The sequence below is a fragment of the Salvelinus alpinus genome, chromosome 25, assembly GCF_045679555.1.
Source record: "Salvelinus alpinus chromosome 25, SLU_Salpinus.1, whole genome shotgun sequence".
Taxonomy (NCBI): Eukaryota; Metazoa; Chordata; class Actinopteri; order Salmoniformes; family Salmonidae; genus Salvelinus; species Salvelinus alpinus.
Genome location: NC_092110.1, coordinates 46,026,628 through 46,053,568, shown reverse-complemented (window position 1 = coordinate 46,053,568; position 26,941 = coordinate 46,026,628). Strand labels below are relative to the sequence as shown.

General features: G+C 47.6%; 1 protein-coding gene across 1 annotated transcript in view; it reads left to right on the top strand.

The window, feature by feature from the left end:
• The window catches only part of LOC139554036 (GDNF family receptor alpha-4-like), a 225,142-nt gene extending 209,156 nt beyond the window's left edge, over positions 1-15,986 (top strand). Inside the window, exons 8-9 of the mRNA XM_071366935.1 lie at positions 6,746-6,933; positions 15,791-15,986. Coding sequence (XP_071223036.1) covers positions 6,746-6,933; positions 15,791-15,937 — 335 coding nt within the window. The 3' untranslated portion in view covers positions 15,938-15,986. The remainder of the gene's footprint in view (positions 1-6,745; positions 6,934-15,790) is intronic.
• Positions 15,987-26,941: the final 10,955 nt, after the last annotated feature.

Below are 26,941 nucleotides of genomic sequence, written 5' to 3'. Positions count from 1 at the left end.
TATAAGGACGGGGTCTATAAGGACGGGGTCTATAAGGACGGAGTCTATAAGGACGGGGTCTATAAGGACGGGGTCTATAAGGACGGGGTCTATAAGGACGGGGTCTATAAGGACAGAGTCTATAAGGACGGGGTCTATAAGGACGGGGTCTATAAGGACGGGGTCTATAAGGACGGGGTCTATAAGGACGGAGTCTATAAGGACGGGGTCTATAAGGACGGGGTCTATAAGGACGGGGTCTATAAGGATGGGGTCTATAAGGACGGGGTCTATAAGGACGGAGTCTATAAGGACGGGGTCTATAAGGACGGAGTCTATAAGGACGGGGTCAATAAGGACGGAGTCTATAAGGACGGGGTCTATAAGGACGGGGTCTATAAGGACGGGGTCAATAAGGACGGAGTCTATAAGGACGGGGTCAATAAGGACGGGGTCTATAAGGACGGGGTCTATAAGGACGGGGTCTATAAGGACGGGGTCTATAAGGACGGGGTCTATAAGGACGGAGTCTATAAGGACGGGGTCTATAAGGACGGGGTCTATAAGGACGGGGTCTATAAGGACGGGGTCTATAAGGACGGAGTCTATAAGGACGGGGTCTATAAGGACGGGGTCTATAAGGACGGGGTCTATAAGGACGGGGTCTATAAGGACGGAGTCTATAAGGACGGGGTCTATAAGGACGGGGTCTATAAGGACGGAGTCTATAAGGACGGGGTCTATAAGGACGGGGTCAATAAGGACGGGGTCTATAAGGACGGAGTCTATAAGGACGGAGTCTATAAGGACGGAGTCTATAAGGACGGGGTCTATAAGGACGGGGTCTATAAGGACGGAGTCTATAAGGACGGAGTCTATAAGGACGGAGTCTATAAGGACGGAGTCAATAAGGACGGAGTCTAGAAGGACGGGGTCTATAAGGACGGGGTCTATAAGGACGGAGTCTATAAGGACGGGGTCTATAAGGACGGGGTCTATAAGGACGGGGTCTATAAGGACGGGGTCTATAAGGACGGAGTCTATAAGGACGGGGTCAATAAGGACGGAGTCTATAAGGACGGGGTCTATAAGGACGGGGTCTATAAGGACGGAGTCTATAAGGACGGGGTCTATAAGGACGGGGTCTATAAGGACGGGGTCTATAAGGACGGGGTCTATAAGGACGGAGTCTATAAGGACGGAGTCTATAAGGACGGGGTCTATAAGGACGGGGTCAATAAGGACGGAGTCTATAAGGACGGAGTCTATAAGGACGGGGTCTATAAGGACGGGGTCTATAAGGACGGGGTCTATAAGGACGGGGTCTATAAGGACGGGGTCTATAAGGACGGGGTCTATAATGACGGGGTCAATAAGGACGGAGTCTATAAGGACGGGGTCTATAAGGACGGGGTCTATAAGGACGGGGTCTATAAGGACGGGGTCTATAAGGACGGGGTCTATAAGGACGGGGTCTATAAGGACGGGGTCAATAAGGACGGGGTCTATAAGGACGGGGTCTATAAGGACGGGGTCTATAAGGACGGAGTCTATAAGGACGGGGTCTATAAGGACGGAGTCTATAAGGACGGGGTCTATAAGGACGGGGTCTATAAGGACGGGGTCTATAAGGACGGAGTCTATAAGGACTGGGTCTATAAGGACGGAGTCTATAAGGACGGGGTCAATAAGGACGGAGTCTATAAGGACGGAGTCTATAAGGACGGGGTCTATAAGGACGGGGTCTATAAGGACGGGGTCTATAAGGACGGGGTCTATAAGGACGGAGTCTATAAGGACGGGGTCTATAAGGACGGGGTCTATAAGGACGGGGTCAATAAGGACGGGGTCAATAAGGACGGAGTCTATAAGGACGGGGCCTATAAGGACGGGGTCTATAAGGACGGGGTCTATAAGGACGGAGTCTATAAGGACGGGGTCGATAAGGACGGGGTCTATAAGGACGGGGTCTATAAGGACGGGGTCTATAAGGACGGAGTCTATAAGGACGGGGTCAATAAGGACGGAGTCTATAAGGACGGGGTCTATAAGGACGGGGTCTATAAGGACGGGGTCTATAAGGACGGGGTCTATAAGGACGGGGTCTATAAGGACGGAGTCTATAAGGACGGGGTCTATAAGGACGGGGTCTATAAGGACGGGGTCTATAAGGACGGAGTCTATAAGGACGGAGTCTATAAGGACGGGGTCTATAAGGACGGAGTCTATAAGGACGGAGTCTATAAGGACGGGGTCTATAAGGAAGGAGTCTATAAGGACGGAGTCTATAAGGACGGGGTCTATAAGGACGGGGTCTATAAGGACGGGGTCAATAAGGACGGGGTCTATAAGGACGGGGTCTATAAGGACGGGGTCTATAAGGACGGGGTCTATAAGGACGGGGTCTATAAGGACGGAGTCTATAAGGACGGGGTCTATAAGGACGGGGTCTATAAGGACGGAGTCTATAAGGACGGGGTCTATAAGGACGGGGTCAATAAGGACGGGGTCTATAAGGACGGAGTCTATAAGGACGGAGTCTATAAGGACGGAGTCTATAAGGACGGGGTCTATAAGGACGGGGTCTATAAGGACGGAGTCTATAAGGACGGAGTCTATAAGGACGGAGTCTATAAGGACGGGGTCTATAAGGACGGAGTCTATAAGGACGGAGTCTATAAGGACGTGGTCTATAAGGACGGAGTCTATAAGGACGGAGTCTATAAGGACGGGGTCTATAAGGACGGAGTCTATAAGGACGGAGTCTATAAGGACGGAGTCTATAAGGACGTGGTCTATAAGGACGGAGTCTATAAGGACGGAGTCTATAAGGACGGAGTCTATAAGGACGTGGTCTATAAGGACGGGGTCTATAAGGACGGAGTCTATAAGGACGGAGTCTATAAGGACGGAGTCTATAAGGACGTGGTCTATAAGGACGTGGTCTATAAGGACGGAGTCTATAAGGACGGGGTCTATAAGGACGGGGTCTATAAGGACGGAGTCTATAAGGACGGAGTCTATAAGGACGTGGTCTATAAGGACGGGGTCTATAAGGACGGGGTCTATAAGGACGGAGTCTATAAGGACGGAGTCTAGAAGGACGGAGTCTATAAGGACGGAGTCTATAAGGACGGGGTCTATAAGGACGGGGTCTATAAGGACGGGGTCTATAAGGACGGGGTCTATAAGGACGGAGTCTAGAAGGACGGAGTCTAGAAGGACGGAGTCTATAAGGACGGAGTCTATAAGGACGGGGTCTATAAGGACGGGGTCTATAAGGACGGAGTCTATAAGGACGGGGTCTATAAGGACGGAGTCTATAAGGACGGAGTCTATAAGGACGGGGTCTATAAGGACGGGGTCTATAAGGACGGAGTCTATAAGGACGGGGTCTATAAGGACGGGGTCTATAAGGACGGAGTCTATAAGGACGGAGTCTATAAGGACGGGGTCTATAAGGACGGGGTCTATAAGGACGGGGTCTATAAGGACGGAGTCTATAAGGACGGGGTCTATAAGGACGGGGTCTATAAGGACGGAGTCTATAAGGACGGGGTCTATAAGGACGGAGTCTATAAGGACGGGGTCTATAAGGACGGGGTCTATAAAGACGGGGTCTATAAGGACGGGGTCTATAAGGACGGAGTCTATAAGGACGGAGTCTATAAGGACGGGGTCTATAAGGACGGGGTCTATAAGGACGGGGTCTATAAGGACAACATCTATAAGGACGGGGTCTATAAGGACGGAGTCTATAAGGACGGGGTCTATATGGACGGAGTCTATAAGGACGGGGTCTATAAGGACGGGGTCTATAAGGACGGGGTCTATAAGGACGGAGTCTATAAGGACGGAGTCTATAAGGACGTCAGATGGCTCCACTACTGATGGTCCACTGCTAATCATTAATACATTGGTGACTTCTATACATTTCTTCATACTTTTCTCTGTACGGGAGCAACTGACAAACTCACTAAATATCTGAATAAGATCCCTTTAGCCACAATTATAAGATGAGCACAGAACTAGGTTGAATGTCTCCTTCGCCTCTGAAGAAGTTTAGGAAGCTATTAAGGTCCTATTAAGGTCCTCTAGGAAACCACCTGGTCTAGATGGCTACTCAGTAGAGTTTTAGACGAAGTTTAGGCCTGAGATATGCCTGTTCTTATTGAACGGTTGAAAGAGACGTCCTACCAGAATGTTTGAAAACTGTCTCCATTAGAGTGCTTTTCGTTTAGACCAATCAGCGTGTAGATCGTTGCCAACACACTCGCAGACTGGAAGTCCTGATCCCGGACCTCATTAAGCCTGATCAGACTATTTATGTCATGAACCATCTTGGCAAGAATAAAAAGACACTGCACTCATGGTCTCTCTCGATGCCGAAAAGGCTTTTTGACAAATGTTAGCCTGTCAGGATACAGCGTCAATGAAACCCATGTGTTTACCTTTAAATATCCCCTCTACTATCAACATAGAATCATTATCTCCATTCCAATTGGCCGAAACAGGCTTCAAATACTTGGGCATTCTACACCTGCATTGCTTGCTGTTTGGGGTTTTAGGCTGGGTTTCTGTACAGCACTTTGAGATATCAGCTGATGTAAGAAGGGCTTTATAAATACATTTGATTTGATTCGTCACACCAGATCTTAAAGACCTTTTCTCTTTAGACGATGTGCCTTTGATCACAAACATTAAGCAGGACCTCGCTAACTGGTCTGTTCTACTAAACTCTCTGAACTGGTCCAAATGAACAATCCTTTCTCCATTCAATTAATGTGGTCCGGATGAACAGTCCTTTCTCCATTCAATTAATGTGGTCTGGATGAACAATCCTTTCTCCATTCAATTAATGTGGTCTGGATGAACAGTCCTTCCTCCATTCAATTAATGTGGTCCGGATGAACAGTCCTTCCTCCATTCAATTAATGTGGTCTGGATGAACAATCCTTTCTCCATTCAATTAATGTGGTCTGGATGAACAGTCCTTCCTCCATTCAATTAATGTGGTCTGGATGAACAATCCTTTCTCCATTCAATTAATGTGGTCTGGATGAACAGTCCTTCCTCCATTCAATTAATGTGGTCTGGATGAACAATCCTTTCTCCATTCAATTAATGTGGTCTGGATGAACAGTCCTTCCTCCATTCAATGAATGTGGTCTGGATGAACAGTCCTTCCTCCATTCAATTATCTTCCCAGCCACTTATATTTAGAGATACTGGCATTACATTTCTGAAAAGAGGACTGAGATATCTGAAACAATAAGAACCATAAAATCAAATTGACCAAACTAATTAAGCCTAAGGGTTTACTGACAGAACTATGCCGTATAATAATTATTTGTATCAATTGGGTGGCGATTATTTTGCAAACTCTGTCATGATGTGCTGCAGCAGTAGGCCTAACAGCAGAAACAATCCTCTTTATTAACTCTGTCATGATGTGCTGCAGCAGTAGGACTAACAGCAGAAACAATCCTCTTTATTAACTCTGTCATGATGTGCTGCAGCAGTAGGACTAACAGCAGAAACATTCCTCTTTATTAACTCTGTCATGATGTGCTGCAGCAGTAGGACTAACAGCAGAAACAATCCTCTTTATTAACTCTGTCATGATGTGCTGCAGCAGTAGGACTAACAGCAGACACAATCCTCTTTATTAACTCTGTCATGATGTGCTGCAGCAGTAGGACTAACAGCAGAAACAATCCTCTTTATTAACTCTGTCATGATGTGCTGCAGCAGTAGGACTAACAGCAGAAACAATCCTCTCTAACTCTGTCATGATGTGCTGCAGCAGTAGGACTAACAGCAGAAACAATCCTCTCTAACTCTGTCATGATGTGCTGCAGCAGTAGGACTAACAGCAGAAACATTCCTCTTTATTAACTCTGTCATGATGTGTTGCAGCAGTAGGACTAACAGCAGAAACAATCCTCTTTATTAACTCTGTCATGATGTGCTGCAGCAGTAGGACTAACAGCAGAAACATTCCTCTTTATTAACTCTGTCATGATGTGCTGCAGCAGTAGGACTAACAGCAAAAACAATCCTCTTTATTAACTCTGTCATGATGTGCTGCAGCAGTAGGACTAACAGCAGAAACAATCCTCTTTATTAACTCTGTCATGATGTGCTGCAGCAGTAGGACTAACAGCAGAAACATAGCTAGACTGACATTCCTCTCTTGCTAGATGAACAATGAAAGGGGAATTGCAGTCAACAATCTAAATGTGTTTAAAAAAAAATGTACCTCAAAAATGGTCTTCTGATGTGATTGAAAGGATCCGCCCCTACCCAAATCTAACTGCCTGTAGCTCAGGACCTGAAGCAAGTATATGCATATTCTTGATAACATTTGTAAGGAAACACTTTGACGTTTGTGGAAATGTAAAATGAATGTAGGAGAATATAACACATTAGATCTGGTAAAAGATAATACAAAGAAAAAACATGCGTGTATGTAAAAGTTTTAGACTGATCCAATGAACCATTGCGTTACTGTTCAAGACTGCCCAAGTGTGCCTAGTTGGTTTAATAATACATGTTCAAGTTCATAACTGAAAACTCTCCTCAAACAATACTAAATGAGTAGCTCGTGACATGTTTCATTTAACACACACACACACACACACACACACACACACACACACACACACACACACACACACACACACACACACACACACACACACACACACACACACACACACACACACACACACCTCAGTTGACTCTCCTCTGTCATTCTGAACAGAGAGAGCCATGCTAGCGTTTGGCAATGGGACAGACACGCAGTTCTCCGCTGGAGCAGCTAACCAACCAGACACGCCCGGCCCGGCTCTCACTACCCTCAACAACCACATCCAGCGCATGGCAACCACCGTCTCTGGCATCACCATGGAAACTGAACTTAACAACCTGGGCGCACAGATGCCCACTCAGGTGAGTAGTGCATAGGGTGTCATTTGGAACACAGCCCCTAATGTGTGTTCCATGATGAGGTAACAGGAGAGAACCTGTTCTAACAGCCATGATGAGGTAACAGGAGAGAACCTGTTCTAACAGCCATGATGAGATAACAGGAGATAACTTGCTCTAACAGCCATGATGAGGTAACAGGAGATAACCTGCTCTAACAGCCATGATGACGTAACAGGAGAGAACCTGCTCTAACAGCCATGATGAGGTAACAGGAGAGAACCTGCTCTAACAGCCATGATGAGGTAACAGGAGAGAACCTGCTCTAACAGCCATGATGAGATAACAGGAGAGAACCTGCTCTAACAGCCATGATGAGATAACAGGAGAGAACCTGCTCTAACAGCCATGATGAGATAACAGGAGAGAACCTGCTCTAACAGCCATGATGAGATAACAGGAGAGAACCTGCTCTAACAGCCATGATGAGGTAACAGGAGAGAACCTGCTCTAACAGCCATGATGAGATAACAGGAGAGAACCTGCTCTAACAGCCATGATGAGATAACAGGAGAGAACCTGCTCTAACAGCCATGATGAGGTAACAGGAGAGAACCTGTTCTAACAGCCATGATGAGGTAACAGGAGAGAACCTGCTCTAACAGCCATGATGAGATAACAGGAGAGAACCTGCTCTAACAGCCATGATGAGGTAACAGGAGAGAACCTGCTCTAACAGCCATGATGAGATAACAGGAGAGAACCTGCTCTAACAGCCATGATGAGATAACAGGAGAGAACCTGCTCTAACAGCCATGATGAGGTAACAGGAGAGAACCTGCTCTAACAGCCATGATGAGGTAACAGGAGAGAACCTGTTCTAACAGCCATGATGAGGTAACAGGAGAGAACCTGCTCTAACAGCCATGATGAGGTAACAGGAGAGAACCTGCTCTAACAGCCATGATGAGATAACAGGAGAGAACCTGCTCTAACAGCCATGATGAGATAACAGGAGAGAACCTGCTCTAACAGCCATGATGAGGTAACAGGAGAGAACCTGCTCTAACAGCCATGATGAGGTAACAGGAGAGAACCTGCTCTAACAGCCATGATGAGGTAACAGGAGAGAACCTGCTCTAACAGCCATGATGAGGTAACAGGAGAGAACCTGCTCTAACAGCCATGATGAGGTAACAGGAGAGAACCTGTTCTAACAGCCATGATGAGGTAACAGGAGAGAACCTGTTCTAACAGCCATGATGAGGTAACAGGAGAGAACCTGTTCTAACAGCCATGATGAGGTAACAGGAGAGAACCTGCTCTAACAGCCATGATGACGTAACAGGAGAGAACCTGCTCTAACAGCCATGATGAGGTAACAGGAGAGAACCTGCTCTAACAGCCATGATGAGGTAACAGGAGAGAACCTGCTCTAACAGCCATGATGAGGTAACAGGAGAGAACCTGCTCTAACAGCCATGATGAGGTAACAGGAGAGAACCTGTTCTAACAGCCATGATGAGGTAACAGGAGAGAACCTGTTCTAACAGCCATGATGAGGTAACAGGAGAGAACCTGCTCTAACAGCCATGATGAGGTAACAGGAGAGAACCTGCTCTAACAGCCATGATGAGGTAACAGGAGAGAACCTGCTCTAACAGCCATGATGAGGTAACAGGAGAGAACCTGTTCTAACAGCCATGATGAGGTAACAGGAGAGAACCTGTTCTAACAGCCATGATGAGGTAACAGGAGAGAACCTGTTCTAACAGCCATGATGAGGTAACAGGAGAGAACCTGTTCTAACAGCCATGATGAGATAACAGGAGAGAACCTGCTCTAACAGCCATGATGAGGTAACAGGAGAGAACCTGCTCTAACAGCCATGATGAGGTAACAGGAGAGAACCTGCTCTAACAGCCATGATGAGGTAACAGGAGAGAACCTGCTCTAACAGCCATGATGAGATAACAGGAGAGAACCTGCTCTAACAGCCATGATGAGGTAACAGGAGAGAACCTGCTCTAACAGCCATGATGAGGTAACAGGAGAGAACCTGTTCTAACAGCCATGATGAGGTAACAGGAGAGAACCTGCTCTAACAGCCATGATGAGGTAACAGGAGAGAACCTGCTCTAACAGCCACGATGAGGTAACAGGAGAGAACCTGCTCTAACAGCCATGATGAGATAACAGGAGAGAACCTGATCTAACAGCCATGATGAGGTAACAGGAGAGAACCTGTTCTAACAGCCATGATGAGATAACAGGAGAGAACCTGCTCTAACAGCCATGATGAGGTAACAGGAGAGAACCTGTTCTAACAGCCATGATGAGGTAACAGGAGAGAACCTGTTCTAACAGCCATGATGAGATAACAGGAGAGAACCTGCTCTAACAGCCATGATGAGGTAACAGGAGAGAACCTGTTCTAACAGCCATGATGAGGTAACAGGAGAGAACCTGTTCTAACAGCCATGATGAGATAACAGGAGATAACTTGCTCTAACAGCCATGATGAGGTAACAGGAGATAACCTGCTCTAACAGCCATGATGACGTAACAGGAGAGAACCTGCTCTAACAGCCATGATGAGGTAACAGGAGAGAACCTGCTCTAACAGCCATGATGAGGTAACAGGAGAGAACCTGCTCTAACAGCCATGATGAGATAACAGGAGAGAACCTGCTCTAACAGCCATGATGAGATAACAGGAGAGAACCTGCTCTAACAGCCATGATGAGATAACAGGAGAGAACCTGCTCTAACAGCCATGATGAGATAACAGGAGAGAACCTGCTCTAACAGCCATGATGAGGTAACAGGAGAGAACCTGCTCTAACAGCCATGATGAGATAACAGGAGAGAACCTGCTCTAACAGCCATGATGAGATAACAGGAGAGAACCTGCTCTAACAGCCATGATGAGGTAACAGGAGAGAACCTGTTCTAACAGCCATGATGAGGTAACAGGAGAGAACCTGCTCTAACAGCCATGATGAGATAACAGGAGAGAACCTGCTCTAACAGCCATGATGAGATAACAGGAGAGAACCTGCTCTAACAGCCATGATGAGATAACAGGAGAGAACCTGCTCTAACAGCCATGATGAGGTAACAGGAGAGAACCTGCTCTAACAGCCATGATGAGGTAACAGGAGAGAACCTGTTCTAACAGCCATGATGAGGTAACAGGAGAGAACCTGCTCTAACAGCCATGATGAGGTAACAGGAGAGAACCTGCTCTAACAGCCATGATGAGATAACAGGAGAGAACCTGCTCTAACAGCCATGATGAGATAACAGGAGAGAACCTGCTCTAACAGCCATGATGAGGTAACAGGAGAGAACCTGCTCTAACAGCCATGATGAGGTAACAGGAGAGAACCTGTTCTAACAGCCATGATGAGGTAACAGGAGAGAACCTGTTCTAACAGCCATGATGAGGTAACAGGAGAGAACCTGTTCTAACAGCCATGATGAGGTAACAGGAGAGAACCTGTTCTAACAGCCATGATGAGATAACAGGAGAGAACCTGCTCTAACAGCCATGATGAGGTAACAGGAGAGAACCTGCTCTAACAGCCATGATGAGGTAACAGGAGAGAACCTGCTCTAACAGCCATGATGAGGTAACAGGAGAGAACCTGCTCTAACAGCCATGATGAGATAACAGGAGAGAACCTGCTCTAACAGCCATGATGAGGTAACAGGAGAGAACCTGCTCTAACAGCCATGATGAGGTAACAGGAGAGAACCTGTTCTAACAGCCATGATGAGGTAACAGGAGAGAACCTGCTCTAACAGCCATGATGAGGTAACAGGAGAGAACCTGCTCTAACAGCCACGATGAGGTAACAGGAGAGAACCTGCTCTAACAGCCATGATGAGATAACAGGAGAGAACCTGATCTAACAGCCATGATGAGGTAACAGGAGAGAACCTGTTCTAACAGCCATGATGAGATAACAGGAGAGAACCTGCTCTAACAGCCATGATGAGGTAACAGGAGAGAACCTGTTCTAACAGCCATGATGAGGTAACAGGAGAGAACCTGCTCTAACAGCCATGATGAGGTAACAGGAGAGAACCTGCTCTAACAGCCATGATGAGGTAACAGGAGAGAACCTGCTCTAACAGCCATGATGACGTAACAGGAGAGAACCTGCTCTAACAGCCATGATGAGGTAACAGGAGAGAACCTGCTCTAACAGCCATGATGAGATAACAGGAGAGAACCTGTTCTAACAGCCATGATGAGGTAACAGGAGAGAACCTGCTCTAACAGCCATGATGAGGTAACAGGAGAGAACCTGTTCTAACAGCCATGATGAGGTAACAGGAGAGAACCTGCTCTAACAGCCACGATGAGGTAACAGGAGAGAACCTGCTCTAACAGCCACGATGAGGTAACAGGAGAGAACCTGCTCTAACAGCCATGATGAGATAACAGGAGAGAACCTGCTCTAACAGCCATGATGAGGTAACAGGAGAGAACCTGTTCTAACAGCCATGATGAGGTAACAGGAGAGAACCTGCTCTAACAGCCATGATGAGGTAACAGGAGAGAACCTGCTCTAACAGCCATGATGAGGTAACAGGAGAGAACCTGCTCTAACAGCCATGATGACGTAACAGGAGAGAACCTGCTCTAACAGCCATGATGAGGTAACAGGAGAGAACCTGCTCTAACAGCCATTATGAGGTAACAGGAGAGAACCTGCTCTAACACCCATGATGAGGTAACAGGAGAGAACCTGCTCTAACAGCCATGATGAGGTAACAGGAGAGAACCTGCTCTAACAGCCATGATGAGATAACAGGAGAGAACCTGCTCTAACAGCCATGATGAGGTAACAGGAGAGAACCTGCTCTAACAGCCATGATGAGGTAACAGGAGATAACCTGCTCTAACAGCCATGATGAGGTAACAGGAGAGAACCTGCTCTAACAGCCATGATGAGGTAACAGGAGAGAACCTGCTCTAACAGCCATTATGAGGTAACAGGAGAGAACCTGCTCTAACACCCATGATGAGGTAACAGGAGAGAACCTGCTCTAACAGCCATGATGAGGTAACAGGAGAGAACCTGCTCTAATAGCCATGATGAGATAACAGGAGAGAACCTGCTCTAACAGCCATGATGAGGTAACAGGAGAGAACCTGCTCTAACAGCCATGATGAGGTAACAGGAGATAACCTGCTCTAACAGCCATGATGAGGTAACAGGAGAGAACCTGCTCTAACAGCCATGATGAGATAACAGGAGAGAGTAGGAGGCTGTAAAACAGGCTTGATGATGAGTTAACAGGAGAGAGTAGGAGGCTGTAAAACAGGCTTGATGATGAGTTAACAGGAGAGAGTAGGAGGCTGTAAAACAGGCTTGATGAGGTAACAGGAGAGAGTAGGAGGCTGTAAAACAGGCTTGATGATGAGTTAACAGGAGAGAGTAGGAGGCTGTAAAACAGGCTTGATGATGAGTTAACAGGAGAGAGTAGGAGGCTGTAAAACAGGCTTGATGAGGTAACAGGAGAGAGTAGGAGGCTGTAAAACAGGCTTGATGAGGTAACAAGAGAGAGTAGGAGGCTGTAAAACAGGCTTGATGAGGTAACAGGAGAGAGTAGGAGGCTGTAAAACAGGCTTGATGAGGTAACAGGAGAGAGTAGGATGCTGTAAAACAGGCTTGATGAGGTAACAGGAGAGAGTAGGAGGCTGTAAAACAGGCTTGGTGAGGTAACAGGAGAGAGTAGGAGGCTGTAAAACAGGCTTGATGAGGTAACAAGAGAGAGTAGGAGGCTGTAAAAAAGGCTTGATGAGGTAACAGGAGAGAGTAGGAGGCTGTAAAACAGGCTTGATGAGGTAACAGGAGAGAGTAGGAGGCTGTAAAACAGGCTTGATGAGGTAACAAGAGAGAGTAGGAGGCTGTAAAACAGGCTTGATGAGGTAACAGGAGAGAGTAGGAGGCTGTAAAACAGGCTTGATGAGGTAACGGGAGAGAGTAGGAGGCTGTAAAACAGGCTTGATGAGGTAACAGGAGAGAGTAGGAGGCTGTAAAACAGGCTTGATGAGGTAACAAGAGAGAGTAGGAGGCTGTAAAACAGGCTTGATGAGGTAACAAGAGAGAGTAGGAGGCTGTACAACAGGCTTGATGAGGTAACGGGAGAGAGTAGGAGGCTGTAAAACAGGCTTGATGAGGTAACAGGAGAGAGTAGGAGGCTGTAAAACAGGCTTGATGAGGTAACAGGAGAGAGTAGGAGGCTGTAAAACAGGCTTGATGAGGTAACAAGAGAGAGTAGGAGGCTGTAAAACAGGCTTGATGAGGTAACAGGAGAGAGTAGGAGGCTGTAAAACAGGCTTGATGATGAGTTAACAGGAGAGAGTAGGAGGCTGTAAAACAGGCTTGATGAGGTAACAAGAGAGAGTAGGAGGCTGTAAAACAGGCTTGATGAGGTAACAGGAGAGAGTAGGAGGCTGTAAAACAAGCTTGATGAGGTAACAGGAGAGAGTAGGAGGCTGTAAAACAGGCTTGATGAGGTAACAAGAGAGAGTAGGAGGCTGTAAAACAGGCTTGATGAGGTAACAAGAGAGAGTAGGAGGCTGTAAAACAGGCTTGATGAGGTAACAAGAGAGAGTAGGAGGCTGTAAAACAGGCTTGATGAGGTAACAGGAGAGAGTAGGAGGCTGTAAAACAGGCTTGATGAGGTAACGGGAGAGAGTAGGAGGCTGTAAAACAGGCTTGATGAGGTAACAGGAGAGAGTAGGAGGCTGTAAAACAGGCTTGATGAGTTAACAGGAGAGAGTAGGAGGCTGTAAAACAGGCTTGATGAGGTAACAGGAGAGAGTAGGAGGCTGTAAAACAGGCTTGATGAGGTAACAGGAGTGAGTAGGAGGCTGTAAAACAGGCTTGATGAGGAGGTAACAGGAGTGAGTAGGAGGCTGTAAAACAGGCTTGATGAGGTAACAGGAGTGAGTAGGAGGCTGTAAAACAGGCTTGATGAGGAGGTAACAGGAGTGAGTAGGAGGCTGTAAAACAGGCTTGATGAGGAGGTAACAAGAGAGAGTAGGAGGCTGTAAAACAGGCTTGATGAGGTAACATGGAGAGAGTAGGAGGCTGTAAAACAGGCTTGATGATGTAACAGGAGAGAGTAGGAGGCTGTAAAACAGGCTTGATGAGGTAACAGGAGAGAGTAGGAGGCTGTACAACAGGCTTGATGAGGTAACATGGAGAGAGTAGGAGGCTGTAAAACAGGCTTGATGAGGTAACAGGAGAGAGTAGGAGGCTGTAAAACAGGCTTGATGAGGTAACAAGAGAGAGTAGGATGCTGTAAAACAGGCTTGATGATGAGTTAACAAGAGAGAGTAGGAGGCTGTAAAACAGGCTTGATGAGGTAACAGGAGAGAGTAGGAGGCTGTACAACAGGCTTGATGATGTAACAGGAGAGAGTAGGAGGCTGTAAAACAGGCTTGATGATGAGTTAACAAGAGAGAGTAGGAGGCTGTAAAACAGGCTTGATGATGAGTTAACAAGAGAGAGTAGGAGGCTGTAAAACAGGCTTGATGATGAGTTAACAGGAGAGAGTAGGAGGCTGTAAAACAGGCTTGATGATGAGTTAACAAGAGAGAGTAGGAGGCTGTAAAACAGGCTTGATGATGAGTTAACAAGAGAGAGTAGGAGGCTGTAAAACAGGCTTGATGAGGTAACAGGAGAGAGTAGGAGGCTGTACAACAGGCTTGATGATGTAACAGGAGAGAGTAGGAGGCTGTAAAACAGGCTTGATGATGTAACAGGAGAGAGTAGGAGGCTGTAAAACAGGCTTGATGATGTAACAGGAGAGAGTAGGAGGCTGTAAAACAGGCTTGATGATGTAACAGGAGAGAGTAGGAGGCTGTAAAACAGGCTTGATGAGGTAACAAGAGAGAGTAGGATGCTGTAAAACAGGCTTGATGATGAGTTAACAAGAGAGAGTAGGAGGCTGTAAAACAGGCTTGATGATGTAACAGGAGAGAGTAGGAGGCTGTAAAACAGGCTTGATGATGTAACAGGAGAGAGTAGGATGCTGTAAAACAGGCTTGATGAGGTAACAGGAGAGAGTAGGAGGCTGTAAAACAGGCTTGATGAGGTAACAAGAGAGAGTAGGATGCTGTAAAACAGGCTTGATGATGAGTTAACAAGAGAGAGTAGGAGGCTGTAAAACAGGCTTGATGATGAGTTAACAAGAGAGAGTAGGAGGCTGTAAAACAGGCTTGATGAGGTAACAGGTGAGAGTAGGAGGCTGTAAAACAGGCTTGATGAGGTAACAGGAGAGAGTAGGAGGCTGTAAAACAGGCTTGATGAGGTAACAGGAGAGAGTAGGAGGCTGTACAACAGGCTTGATGAGGTAACAGGAGAGAGTAGGAGGCTGTAAAACAGGCTTGATGAGGTAACAAGAGAGAGTAGGAGGCTGTAAAACAGGCTTGATGAGGTAACAGGAGAGAGTAGGAGGCTGTACAACAGGCTTGATGAGGTAACGGGAGAGAGTAGGAGGCTGTAAAACAAGCTTGATGAGGAGGTAACAGGCATTCCTACAGTAACTAGGTGGGGTCTCATCAACCAATAGTATAATAGGATAGTCTCACTAACCAATAGTAGAATAGGATAGTATCACTAACCAATTGTAGAATAGGATAGTCTCACTTGGTGTACAGTACACCCCCTTGACAGGACACTAGTCTACCGCAGTCGCTAATTCAGTCCATCCTTATTGTGTAAATGCATTGCGTGCAGGAGACTTGCAGTGTAGTGTTGTCTTTTTGTTCAAACAATTCCCTTCTTCCCCAGTTGAATGAAAAACATTTTAAACTGCTATTTCCTAACAGAGTTTGTGTCTCCCCATGCAGGTGAATGAGAAGGATCGACTGTGGGGTGATGATGGTGAAGACTCGACCCTGCCGGAGCTATTCGACCATGGAGCCCCTTCCCTCCACCTGTCTGCCCTGGGCTGGCCCCTTCCCCTGGGCCTCTCCCTGCTGCTGCGTTACCAGTAGTCTGCCCTGGGGCTCCATAGACTACACTACACACTGATCAAAACAGGGGGGGGGAGGGAGGGAGGGAGGGAGGGAGGGAGAGAGAGAGAGAGAGAGAGAGAGAGAGAGAGAGAGAGAGAGAGAGAGAGAGAGAGAGAGAGAGAGAGAGAGAGAGAGAGAGAGAGAGAGAGAGAGAGAGAGAGAGAGAGAGAGAGAGAGAGAGAGAGAGAGAGAAAACGAGAGAGAGATAGAGAGGTGTATGTACAATGCCTTCAGGAAGTATGCATATCCCCTTGACCACATTTTGTGTTACAGCCTGAATTGAAAAAATTTATCTCACCCATCTTGACACAATACCCCATAATGACAAAGTGAACACATCTGGATTTGGTGATATTCTACCATTCTTCCCTGCAGATTTTCTCAAGCTCTGTTAAGTTAGATGGGGAGCGGCGGTGAACAGCAATCTTCAAGTCTTTCCACAGATTTTCAATGGGATTCAAGTCTGGGCTTTGGCTGGGCCACTCAAGGACTTTCACATTCTTGTTCTGAAGCCATTCCAGCGTTGCTTTGGCTGTATGCTTGGGGTCATTGTCCTGTTGGAATGTAAATCATCGTCCCCCAAGTCTAAGGTTGTTTGCACTCTGAAGCAGGTTCTCATCAAGGAATTGCCTGTATTTGGCTCAATTCATTGTTCCCTCTAATCTTACCAGTCTGCTAGTCCCTGTCGCTGAAAAGCCTCCCTATAGCAGGATGCTGCCACCACCATGCTTCACGGTAGGGATGGTGTTAGATGGGTGATGAGCTGTGCCTGGTTTTATCTCATCAGATCACACAATGTTTTGCCTTATGATCTCAGAGTCTTTCATGTGCCTTTTTCTCAGGAGTGGCTTCCGTCTGGCCACTCTCCCATAAAGCCCAGATTGGTGACGTGCTGTATAGACTGTTATCCTTCTGGCTGGTTCTCCCATCTCAGCCAAGGAACTGTAGAACTCTGTGGTCTTTGGGTTCTTGGTCACCTCCCTGACCAAGGTCCTTCTTGCCCGGTTACTCAGTTTGGTTGGACGGCCAGCTCTAGGCAGAGTCTGGGTAGTTACATATTTCCCAATGATGGAGACCACTGTGTTCTTGTAAACTTTCAACACTCTAAACATGGTAAACCTTTTACCAGATATATGCCTCATCACATGATATTTGTGACTTTCTCACTCATCATTATTCGCGATTCATTCAGGACTATCTGTAACCATGGTAGCATCCACATTATTATATACAGTGGGGAGAACCAGTATTTGAAACACTGCCGATTTTGCAGGTTTTCCTACTTACAAAGCATTTAGAGGTCTGTCATTTGTATTGCATGACATAAGTATTTGATACATCAGAAAAGCAGAACTTAATATTTGGTACAGAAACCTTTGTTTGCAATTACAGATATCATACGTGGTGTCTTTTATACAGGTAACGAGTTCAAACAGGTGCAGTTAATACAGGTAATGAGTGGAGAACAGGAGGGCTTCTTAAAGAAAAACTAACAGGTCTCTATTTCATTATCAATACATTTGCAAAAATGTCTAAAAACATGTTTTAATGTAGTCCTTATGGGGCATTGTGTGTAGATCGGTGAAAACACTTGAATCCATTTTGAATTCAGGCTGTTACAACATGTGGAATAAGTCAAGGTGTAACACTTTCTGAAGGCTCTGTACATGTGTAAAGAAAAGGAAGGTCTTTTCTGTCTCTCCTTCCTCCTCCCTTCACAAACCACTCATCTCTCCACCTCCCTTCACAAACCACTCATCTCTCCTCCTCCCTCCACAAACCACTCATCTCTCCCCCTTCACAAACCACTCATCTCTCCTCCTCCCTCCACAAACCACTCATCTCTCCCCCTTCACAAACCACTCATCTCTCCTCCTCCCTTCACAAACCACTCATCTCTCCTCCTTCACAAACCACTCATCTCTCCTCCTCCCTTCACAAACCACTCATCTCTCCTCCCTTCACAAACCACTCATCTCTCCTCCCTTCACAAACCACTCATCTCTCCTCCTCCCTTCACAAACCACTAATCTCTCCCCCTTCACAAACCACTCATCTCTCCTCCTCCCTTCACAAACCACTCATCTCTCCTCCCTTCACAAACCACTCATCTCTCCCCCTTCACAAACCACTCATCTCTCCTCCTCCCTCCACAAACCACTCATCTCTCCTCCTCCCTTCACAAACCACTCATCTCTCCTCCTCCCTTCACAAACCACTCATCTCTCCCCCTTCACAAACCACTCATCTCTCCCCCTTCACAAACCACTCATCTCTCCTCCTCCCTTCACAAACCACTCATCTCTCCTCCTCCCTTCACAAACCACTCATCTCTCCACCTCCCTTCACAAACCACTCATCTCTCCACCTCCCTTCACAAACCACTCATCTCTCCCCCTTCACAAACCACTCATCTCTCCTCCTCCCTTCACAAACCACTCATCTCTCCTCCTCCCTTCACAAACCACTCATCTCTCCACCTCCCTTCACAAACCACTCATCTCTCCTCCTCCCTCCACAAACCACTCATCTCTCCTCCTCCCTTCACAAACCACTCATCTCTCCACCTCCCTTCACAAACCACTCATCTCTCCCCCTTCACAAACCACTCATCTCTCCACCTCCCTTCACAAACCACTCATCTCTCCCCCTTCACAAACCACTCATCTCTCCTCCTCCCTCCACAAACCACTCATCTCTCCTCCTCCCTCCACAAACCACTCATCTCTCCTCCCCCCTTCACAAACCACTCATCTCTCCTCCTCCCTTCACAAACCACTCATCTCTCCTCCCTCCACAAACCACTCATCTCTCCTCCTCCCTTCACAAACCACTCATCTCTCCTCCTCCCTTCACAAACCACTCATCTCTCCTCCCTCCACAAACCACTCATCTCTCCTCCTCCCTTCACAAAACACTCTCATCTCTCCTCCGTCCACCTCCCTTCACAAACCACTCATCTCTCCTCCTCCCTTCACAAACCACTCATCTCTCCTCCTCCCTTCACAAACCACTCATCTCTCCTCCTCCCTTCACAAACCACTCATCTCTCCTCCCTCCACAAACCACTCATCTCTCCTCCTCCCTTCACAAACCACTCATCTCTCCTCCTCCCTCCACAAACCACTCATCTCTCCTCCTCCCTCCACAAACCACTCATCTCTCCTCCTCCCTTCACAAACCACTCATCTCTCCTCCTCCCTCCACAAACCACTCATCTCTCCTCCCTCCACAAACCACTCATCTCTCCTCCTCCCTTCACAAACCACTCATCTCTCCTCCTCCCTTCACAAACCACTCATCTCTCCTCCTCCCTTCACAAACCACTCATCTCCTCCTCCCTCCACAAACCACTCATCTCTCCTCCTCCCTTCACAAACCACTCATCTCTCCTCCTCCCTCCACAAACCACTCATCTCTCCTCCTCCCTCCACAAACCACTCATCTCTCCTCCTCCCTTCACAAACCACTCATCTCTCCTCCTCCCTTCACAAACCACTCATCTCTCCTCCTCCCTCCACAAACCACTCATCTCTCCTCCCTCCACAAACCACTCATCTCTCCTCCTCCCTTCACAAACCACTCATCTCTCCTCCTCCCTCCACAAACCACTCATCTCTCCTCCCTTCACAAACCACTCATCTCTCCTCCTCCCTTCACAAACCACTCATCTCTCCTCCCTCCACAAACCACTCATCTCTCCTCCTCCCTCCACAAACCACTCATCTCTCCTCCTCCCTTCACAAACCACTCATCTCTCCTCCTCCCTTCACAAACCACTCATCTCTCCTCCCTCCACAAACCACTCATCTCTCCTCCTCCCTTCACAAACCACTCATCTCTCCTCCTTCCTTCACAAACCACTCATCTCTCCTCCTCCCTTCACAAACCACTCATCTCTCCTCCTCCCTCCACAAACCACTCATCTCTCCCCCTTCACAAACCACTCATCTCTCCTCCTTCCTTCACAAACCACTCATCTCTCCCCCTTCACAAACCACTCATCTCTCCTCCTCCCTTCACAAACCACTCATCTCTCCTCCTTCCTTCACAAACCACTCATCTCTCCTCCTCCCTTCACAAACCACTCATCTCTCCTCCTCCCTTCACAAACCACTCATCTCTCCCCCTTCACAAACCACTCATCTCTCCTCCCTCCACAAACCACTCATCTCTCCCCCTTCACAAACCACTCATCTCTCCTCCTTCCTTCACAAACCACTCATCTCTCCTCCTCCCTTCACAAACCACTCATCTCTCCCCCTCCCTTCACAAACCACTCATCTCTCCTCCTCCCTTCACAAACCACTCTCATCTCTCCTCCCTCCACAAACCACTCATCTCTCCTCCTCCCTTCACAAACCACTCATCTCTCCTCCTCCCTTCACAAACCACTCATCTCTCCTCCTTCCTTCACAAACCACTCATCTCTCCTCCTCCCTTCACAAACCACTCATCTCTCCTCCTCCCTCCACAAACCACTCATCTCTCCCCCTCCCTTCACAAACCACTCATCTCTCCTCCTCCCTTCACAAACCACTCATCTCTCTCCTTCCTTCACAAACCACTCATCTCTCCTCCTCCCTCCACAAACCACTCATCTCTCCTCCCTTCACAAACCACTCATCTCTCCTCCTCCCTTCACAAACCACTCATCTCTCTCCTTCCTTCACAAACCACTCATCTCTCCTCCTTCCTTCACAAACCACTCATCTCTCCTCCTTCCTTCACAAACCACTCATCTCTCCTCCTCCCTTCACAAACCACTCATCTCTCCTCCTCCCTTCACAAACCACTCATCTCTCCTCCTCCCTTCACAAACCACTCATCTCTCCTCCCTCCACAAACCACTCATCTCTCCTCCTCCCTTCACAAACCACTCATCTCTCCTCCTCCCTTCACAAACCACTCATCTCTCCTCCCTCTTCACAAACCACTCATCTCTCCTCCTCCCTCCACAAACCACTCATCTCTCCTCCCCCCTTCACAAACCACTCATCTCTCCTCCCTCCACAAACCACTCATCTCTCCTCCTCCCTTCACAAACCACTCATCTCTCCTCCTCCCTCCACAAACCACTCATCTCTCCCCCTCCCTTCACAAAACACTCTCATCTCTCCTCCGTCCACCTCCCTTCACAAACCACTCATCTCTCCCCCTCCCTTCACAAACCACTCATCTCTCCTCCTCCCTTCACAAACCACTCATCTCTCCTCCCTCCACAAACCACTCATCTCTCCTCCTCCCTTCACAAACCACTCATCTCTCCTCCTCCCTCCACAAACCACTCATCTCTCCTCCTCCCTTCACAAACCACTCATCTCTCCTCCCTTCACAAACCACTCATCTCTCCTCCTCCCTTCACAAACCACTCATCTCTCCTCCTCCCTTCACAAACCACTCATCTCTCCTCCCTCCACAAACCACTCATCTCTCCCCCTTCACAAACCACTCATCTCTCCTCCTCCCTTCACAAACCACTCATCTCTCCTCCTCCCTTCACAAACCACTCATCTCTCCTCCTCCCTTCACAAACCACTCTCATCTCTCCTCCCTCCACAAACCACTCATCTCTCCTCCTCCCTTCACAAACCACTCATCTCTCCTCCTCCCTTCACAAACCACTCATCTCTCCTCCTTCCTTCACAAACCACTCATCTCTCCTCCTCCCTCCACAAACCACTCATCTCTCCTCCCTCCACAAACCACTCATCTCTCCTCCTCCCTTCACAAACCACTCATCTCTCCTCCTCCCTTCACAAACCACTCATCTCTCCTCCTCCCTTCACAAACCACTCATCTCTCCTCCCTCCACAAACCACTCATCTCTCCCCCTCCCTTCACAAACCACTCATCTCTCCTCCTCCCTCCACAAACCACTCATCTCTCCTCCTCCCTTCACAAACCACTCATCTCTCCTCCCTCCACAAACCACTCATCTCTCCCCCTCCCTTCACAAACCACTCATCTCTCCTCCTTCCTTCACAAACCACTCATCTCTCCTCCTCCCTTCACAAACCACTCATCTCTCCTCCTCCCTTCACAAACCACTCATCTCTCCTCCCTCCACAAACCACTCATCTCTCCTCCTTCCTTCACAAACCACTCATCTCTCCTCCTCCCTTCACAAACCACTCATCTCTCCTCCTTCCTTCACAAACCACTCATCTCTCCTCCTCCCTTCACAAACCACTCATCTCTCCTCCCTTCACAAACCACTCATCTCTCCTCCTTCCTTCACAAACCACTCATCTCTCCTCCTTCCTTCACAAACCACTCATCTCTCCTCCTCCCTTCACAAACCACTCATCTCTCCTCCTTCCTTCACAAACCACTCATCTCTCCTCCCTTCACAAACCACTCATCTCTCCTCCTCCCTTCACAAACCACTCATCTCTCCTCCTCCCTTCACAAACCACTCATCTCTCCTCCTCCCTTCACAAACCACTCATCTCTCCTCCCCCCTTCACAAACCACTCATCTCTCCTCCTCCCTTCACAAACCACTCATCTCTCCTCCTCCCTTCACAAACCACTCATCTCTCCTCCTCCCTTCACAAACCACTCATCTCTCCTCCTTCCTTCACAAACCACTCATCTCTCCTCCCTTCACAAACCACTCATCTCTCCTCCTCCCTTCACAAACCACTCATCTCTCCTCCTCCCTTCACAAACCACTCATCTCTCCTCCTCCCTTCACAAACCACTCATCTCTCCTCCTTCCTTCACAAACCACTCATCTCTCCTCCTTCCTTCACAAACCACTCATCTCTCCTCCCCCCTTCACAAACCACTCATCTCTCCTCCTCCCTTCACAAACCACTCATCTCTCCTCCTCCCTTCACAAACCACTCATCTCTCCCCCTCCCTTCACAAACCACTCATCTCTCCCCCTCCCTTCAAAAACCACCCATCTCTCCCCCTTCACAAACCACTCATCTCTCCTCCTTCCTCCCCCCTTCACAAACCAGTCTTATTTCCCTCTATTTTCTATGGATCACTCAGATCAGATGCACTCTCTGTCAGAATGGGCCGACCGAGTTCTAACGGCTCAGAACATTCAGAACCTTCCTCCGTCATGTGATATATTAATGTGAACATTCTGAAGACTCCACCTCCTCCAATACCAACTGTCCTGATGGACACAGCAGCACAACATCAGAACAGAGAATTAGCTTGCGTCCCAAATGGCACGCTATTCCCTATGTAGTGCACTACTTTTGACTAGGGCCCATAGGACTCTCATTAAAAGCAGTACACTATATAGGGAGTAGGGTGCCATTTGGGACCTTGCCTTAAATTCCATCTTCAAGCAACTTACCTTTTTACTTGTTATGATGTCATAGTTCACTTTGTTACCAGCAACACTAAGTTATGTCATAGTTCACTTTGTTACCAGCAACACTAAATTATGTCATAGTTCACTTTGTCACCAGCCACACTAAATTATGTCATAGTTCACTTTGTTACCAGCCACACTAAATGATGTCATAGTTCACTTTGTTACCAGCCACACTAAATTATGTCATAGTTCACTTTGTTACCAGCAACACTAAGTTATGTCATAGTTCACTTTGTTACCAGCAACACTAAATTATGTCATAGTTCACTTTGTCACCAGCCACACTAAATTATGTCATAGTTCCCTTTGTTACCAGCAACACTAAATTATGTCATAGTTCACTTTGTTACCAGCCACACTAAATTATGTCATAGTTCACTTTGTTGCCCGACACTCTGAGCACAACTACATAGGATGAGAATGGTTCCACCATGCTGTTAACCTTTTACTGTTTGATACTGTATGGTAATGTTTAGTAATGTTTAAGTTACAAACATCTTGTGAAGAACATTCTGTTGTCATGACATCATTTACAGGGCGAGAGGAGGAAGAAGGTTAATGACCAAATGGCACCCTATTCCCTATACCATCACCCATAGGGCTCTAATAGGGCACTTTGACCAGGACCCATAGGGCTCTAATAGGGCTCTTTGACCAGGACCCATAGGGCTCTGTGACCAAGACCCATAGGGCTCTAATAGGGCTCTGTGACCAGGACCCATAGGGCTCTAATAGGGCTCTGTGACCAGGACCTATAGGGCTCTAATAGGGCTCTTTGACCAGGACCCATAGGGCTCTAATAGGGCTCTTTGACCAAGACCTATAGGGCTCTAATAGGGCTCTGTGACCAGGACCCATAGGGCTCTAATAGGGCTCTAATAGGGCTCTTTGACCAGGACCCATGGGGCTCTAATAGGGCTCTGTGACCAGGACCCATAGGGCTCTAATAGGGCTCTGTGACCAGGACCCATAGGGCTCTAATAGGGCACTTTGACCAGGACCCATAGGGCTCTAATAGGGCTCTGTGACCAGGACCCATAGGGCTCTAATAGGGCTCTGTGACCAGGACCCATAGGGCTCTGTGACCAGGACCCATAGGGCTCTAATAGGGCTCTGTGACCAGGACCCATAGGGCTCTAATAGGGCTCTTTGACCAGGACCCATAGGGCTCTAATAGGGCTCTGTCATAGTTCACTTTGTTACCAGCAACACTAAATTATGTCATAGTTCACTTTGTCACCAGCCACACTAAATTATGTCATAGTTCCCTTTGTTACCAGCAACACTAAATTATGTCATAGTTCACTTTGTTACCAGCCACACTAAATTATGTCATAGTTCACTTTGTTGCCCGACACTCTGAGCACAACTACATAGGATGAGAATGGTTCCACCATGCTGTTAACCTTTTACTGTTTGATACTGTATGGTAATGTTTAGTAATGTTTAAGTTACAAACATCTTGTGAAGAACATTCTGTTGTCATGACATCATTTACAGGGCGAGAGGAGGAAGAAGGTTAATGACCAAATGGCACCCTATTCCCTATACCATCACCCATAGGGCTCTAATAGGGCACTTTGACCAGGACCCATAGGGCTCTAATAGGGCTCTTTGACCAGGACCCATAGGGCTCTGTGACCAGGACCCATAGGGCTCTAATAGGGCTCTGTGACCAGGACCCATAGGGCTCTAATAGGGCTCTGTGACCAGGACCTATAGGGCTCTAATAGGGCTCTTTGACCAGGACCCATAGGGCTCTAATAGGGCTCTTTGACCAAGACCTATAGGGCTCTAATAGGGCTCTGTGACCAGGACCCATAGGGCTCTAATAGGGCTCTAATAGGGCTCTTTGACCAGGACCCATGGGGCTCTAATAGGGCTCTGTGACCAGGACCCATAGGGCTCTAATAGGGCTCTGTGACCAGGACCCATAGGGCTCTAATAGGGCACTTTGACCAGGACCCATAGGGCTCTAATAGGGCTCTGTGACCAGGACCCATAGGGCTCTAATAGGGCTCTGTGACCAGGACCCATAGGGCTCTGTGACCAGGACCCATAGGGCTCTAATAGGGCTCTGTGACCAGGACCCATAGGGCTCTAATAGGGCTCTTTGACCAGGACCCATAGGGCTCTAATAGGGCTCTGTCATAGTTCACTTTGTTACCAGCCACACTAAATTATGTCATAGTTCCCTTTGTTACCAGCAACACTAAATTATGTCATAGTTCACTTTGTTACCAGCCACACTAAATTATGTCATAGTTCACTTTGTTGCCCGACACTCTGAGCACAACTACATAGGATGAGAATGGTTCCACCATGCTGTTAACCTTTTACTGTTTGATACTGTATGGTAATGTTTAGTAATGTTTAAGTTACAAACATCTTGTGAAGAACATTCTGTTGTCATGACATCATTTACAGGGCGAGAGGAGGAAGAAGGTTAATGACCAAATGGCACCCTATTCCCTATACCATCACCCATAGGGCTCTAATAGGGCACTTTGACCAGGACCCATAGGGCTCTAATAGGGCTCTGTGACCAGGACCTATAGGGCTCTAATAGGGCTCTTTGACCAGGACCCATAGGGCTCTAATAGGGCTCTTTGACCAAGACCTATAGGGCTCTAATAGGGCTCTGTGACCAGGACCCATAGGGCTCTAATAGGGCTCTAATAGGGCTCTTTGACCAGGACCTATAGGGCTCTAATAGGGCTCTTTGACCAGGACCCATAGGGCTCTAATAGGGCTCTTTGACCAGGACCCATAGGGCTCTAATAGGGCTCTTTGACCAGGACCCATAGGGCTCTGTGACCAGGACCCATAGGGCTCTAATAGGGCACTGTGACCAGGACCCATAGGGCTCTTTGACCAGGACCCATAGGGCTCTAATAGGGCTCTGTGACCAGGACCCATAGGGCTCTAATAGGGCTCTGTGACCAGGACCCATAGGGCTCTAATAGGGCTCTGTGACCAGGACCCATAGGGCTCTAATAGGGCTCTAATAGGGCTCTGTGACCAGGACCCATAGGGCTCTAATAGGGCTCTGTGACCAGGACCCATAGGGCTCTAATAGGGCTCTAATAGGGCTCTTTGACCAAGATCAGGCTTGCAGGCCTGATCTTAGGCTTGTGTGCGGCTGCACGGCCATGGAAACCCATTTCATGAAGCTCCCGGCGTTGCTTCCAGAGACAGTTTGGAACTCGGTAGTGTTGCAACCGAGGACAGACAATTTTTACGCGCTTCAGCACTCGCCGGTCCCGTTCTGTGAGCTTGTGTGGCCTACCACTTAGTGGCTGAGCCGTTGTTGATCCTAGACATTTCCCCTTCACAATAACAGCACTTACAGTTGACCGGGGTTTAGAAGGGTGGAAATTTGACAAACTGACTTGTTGGAAAGGTGGCATCCTATGATGGTGCCACGTTGAAAGTCACTGAGTTCTTCAGTAAGGCCATTCATTCTACTGCCAATGTTTGTCTATGGAGATTGCATAGCAGTGTGCTCAATGTTATACACCTGTCAGCAACCAGTGTGGCTGAAATAGTCGAATCCACTAATTTGAAGGGGTGTCCACATATTTTTGTATATACAGTGCATTCGAGAAAGTATTCAGACCCCTTGACTTTTTCCACATTTTC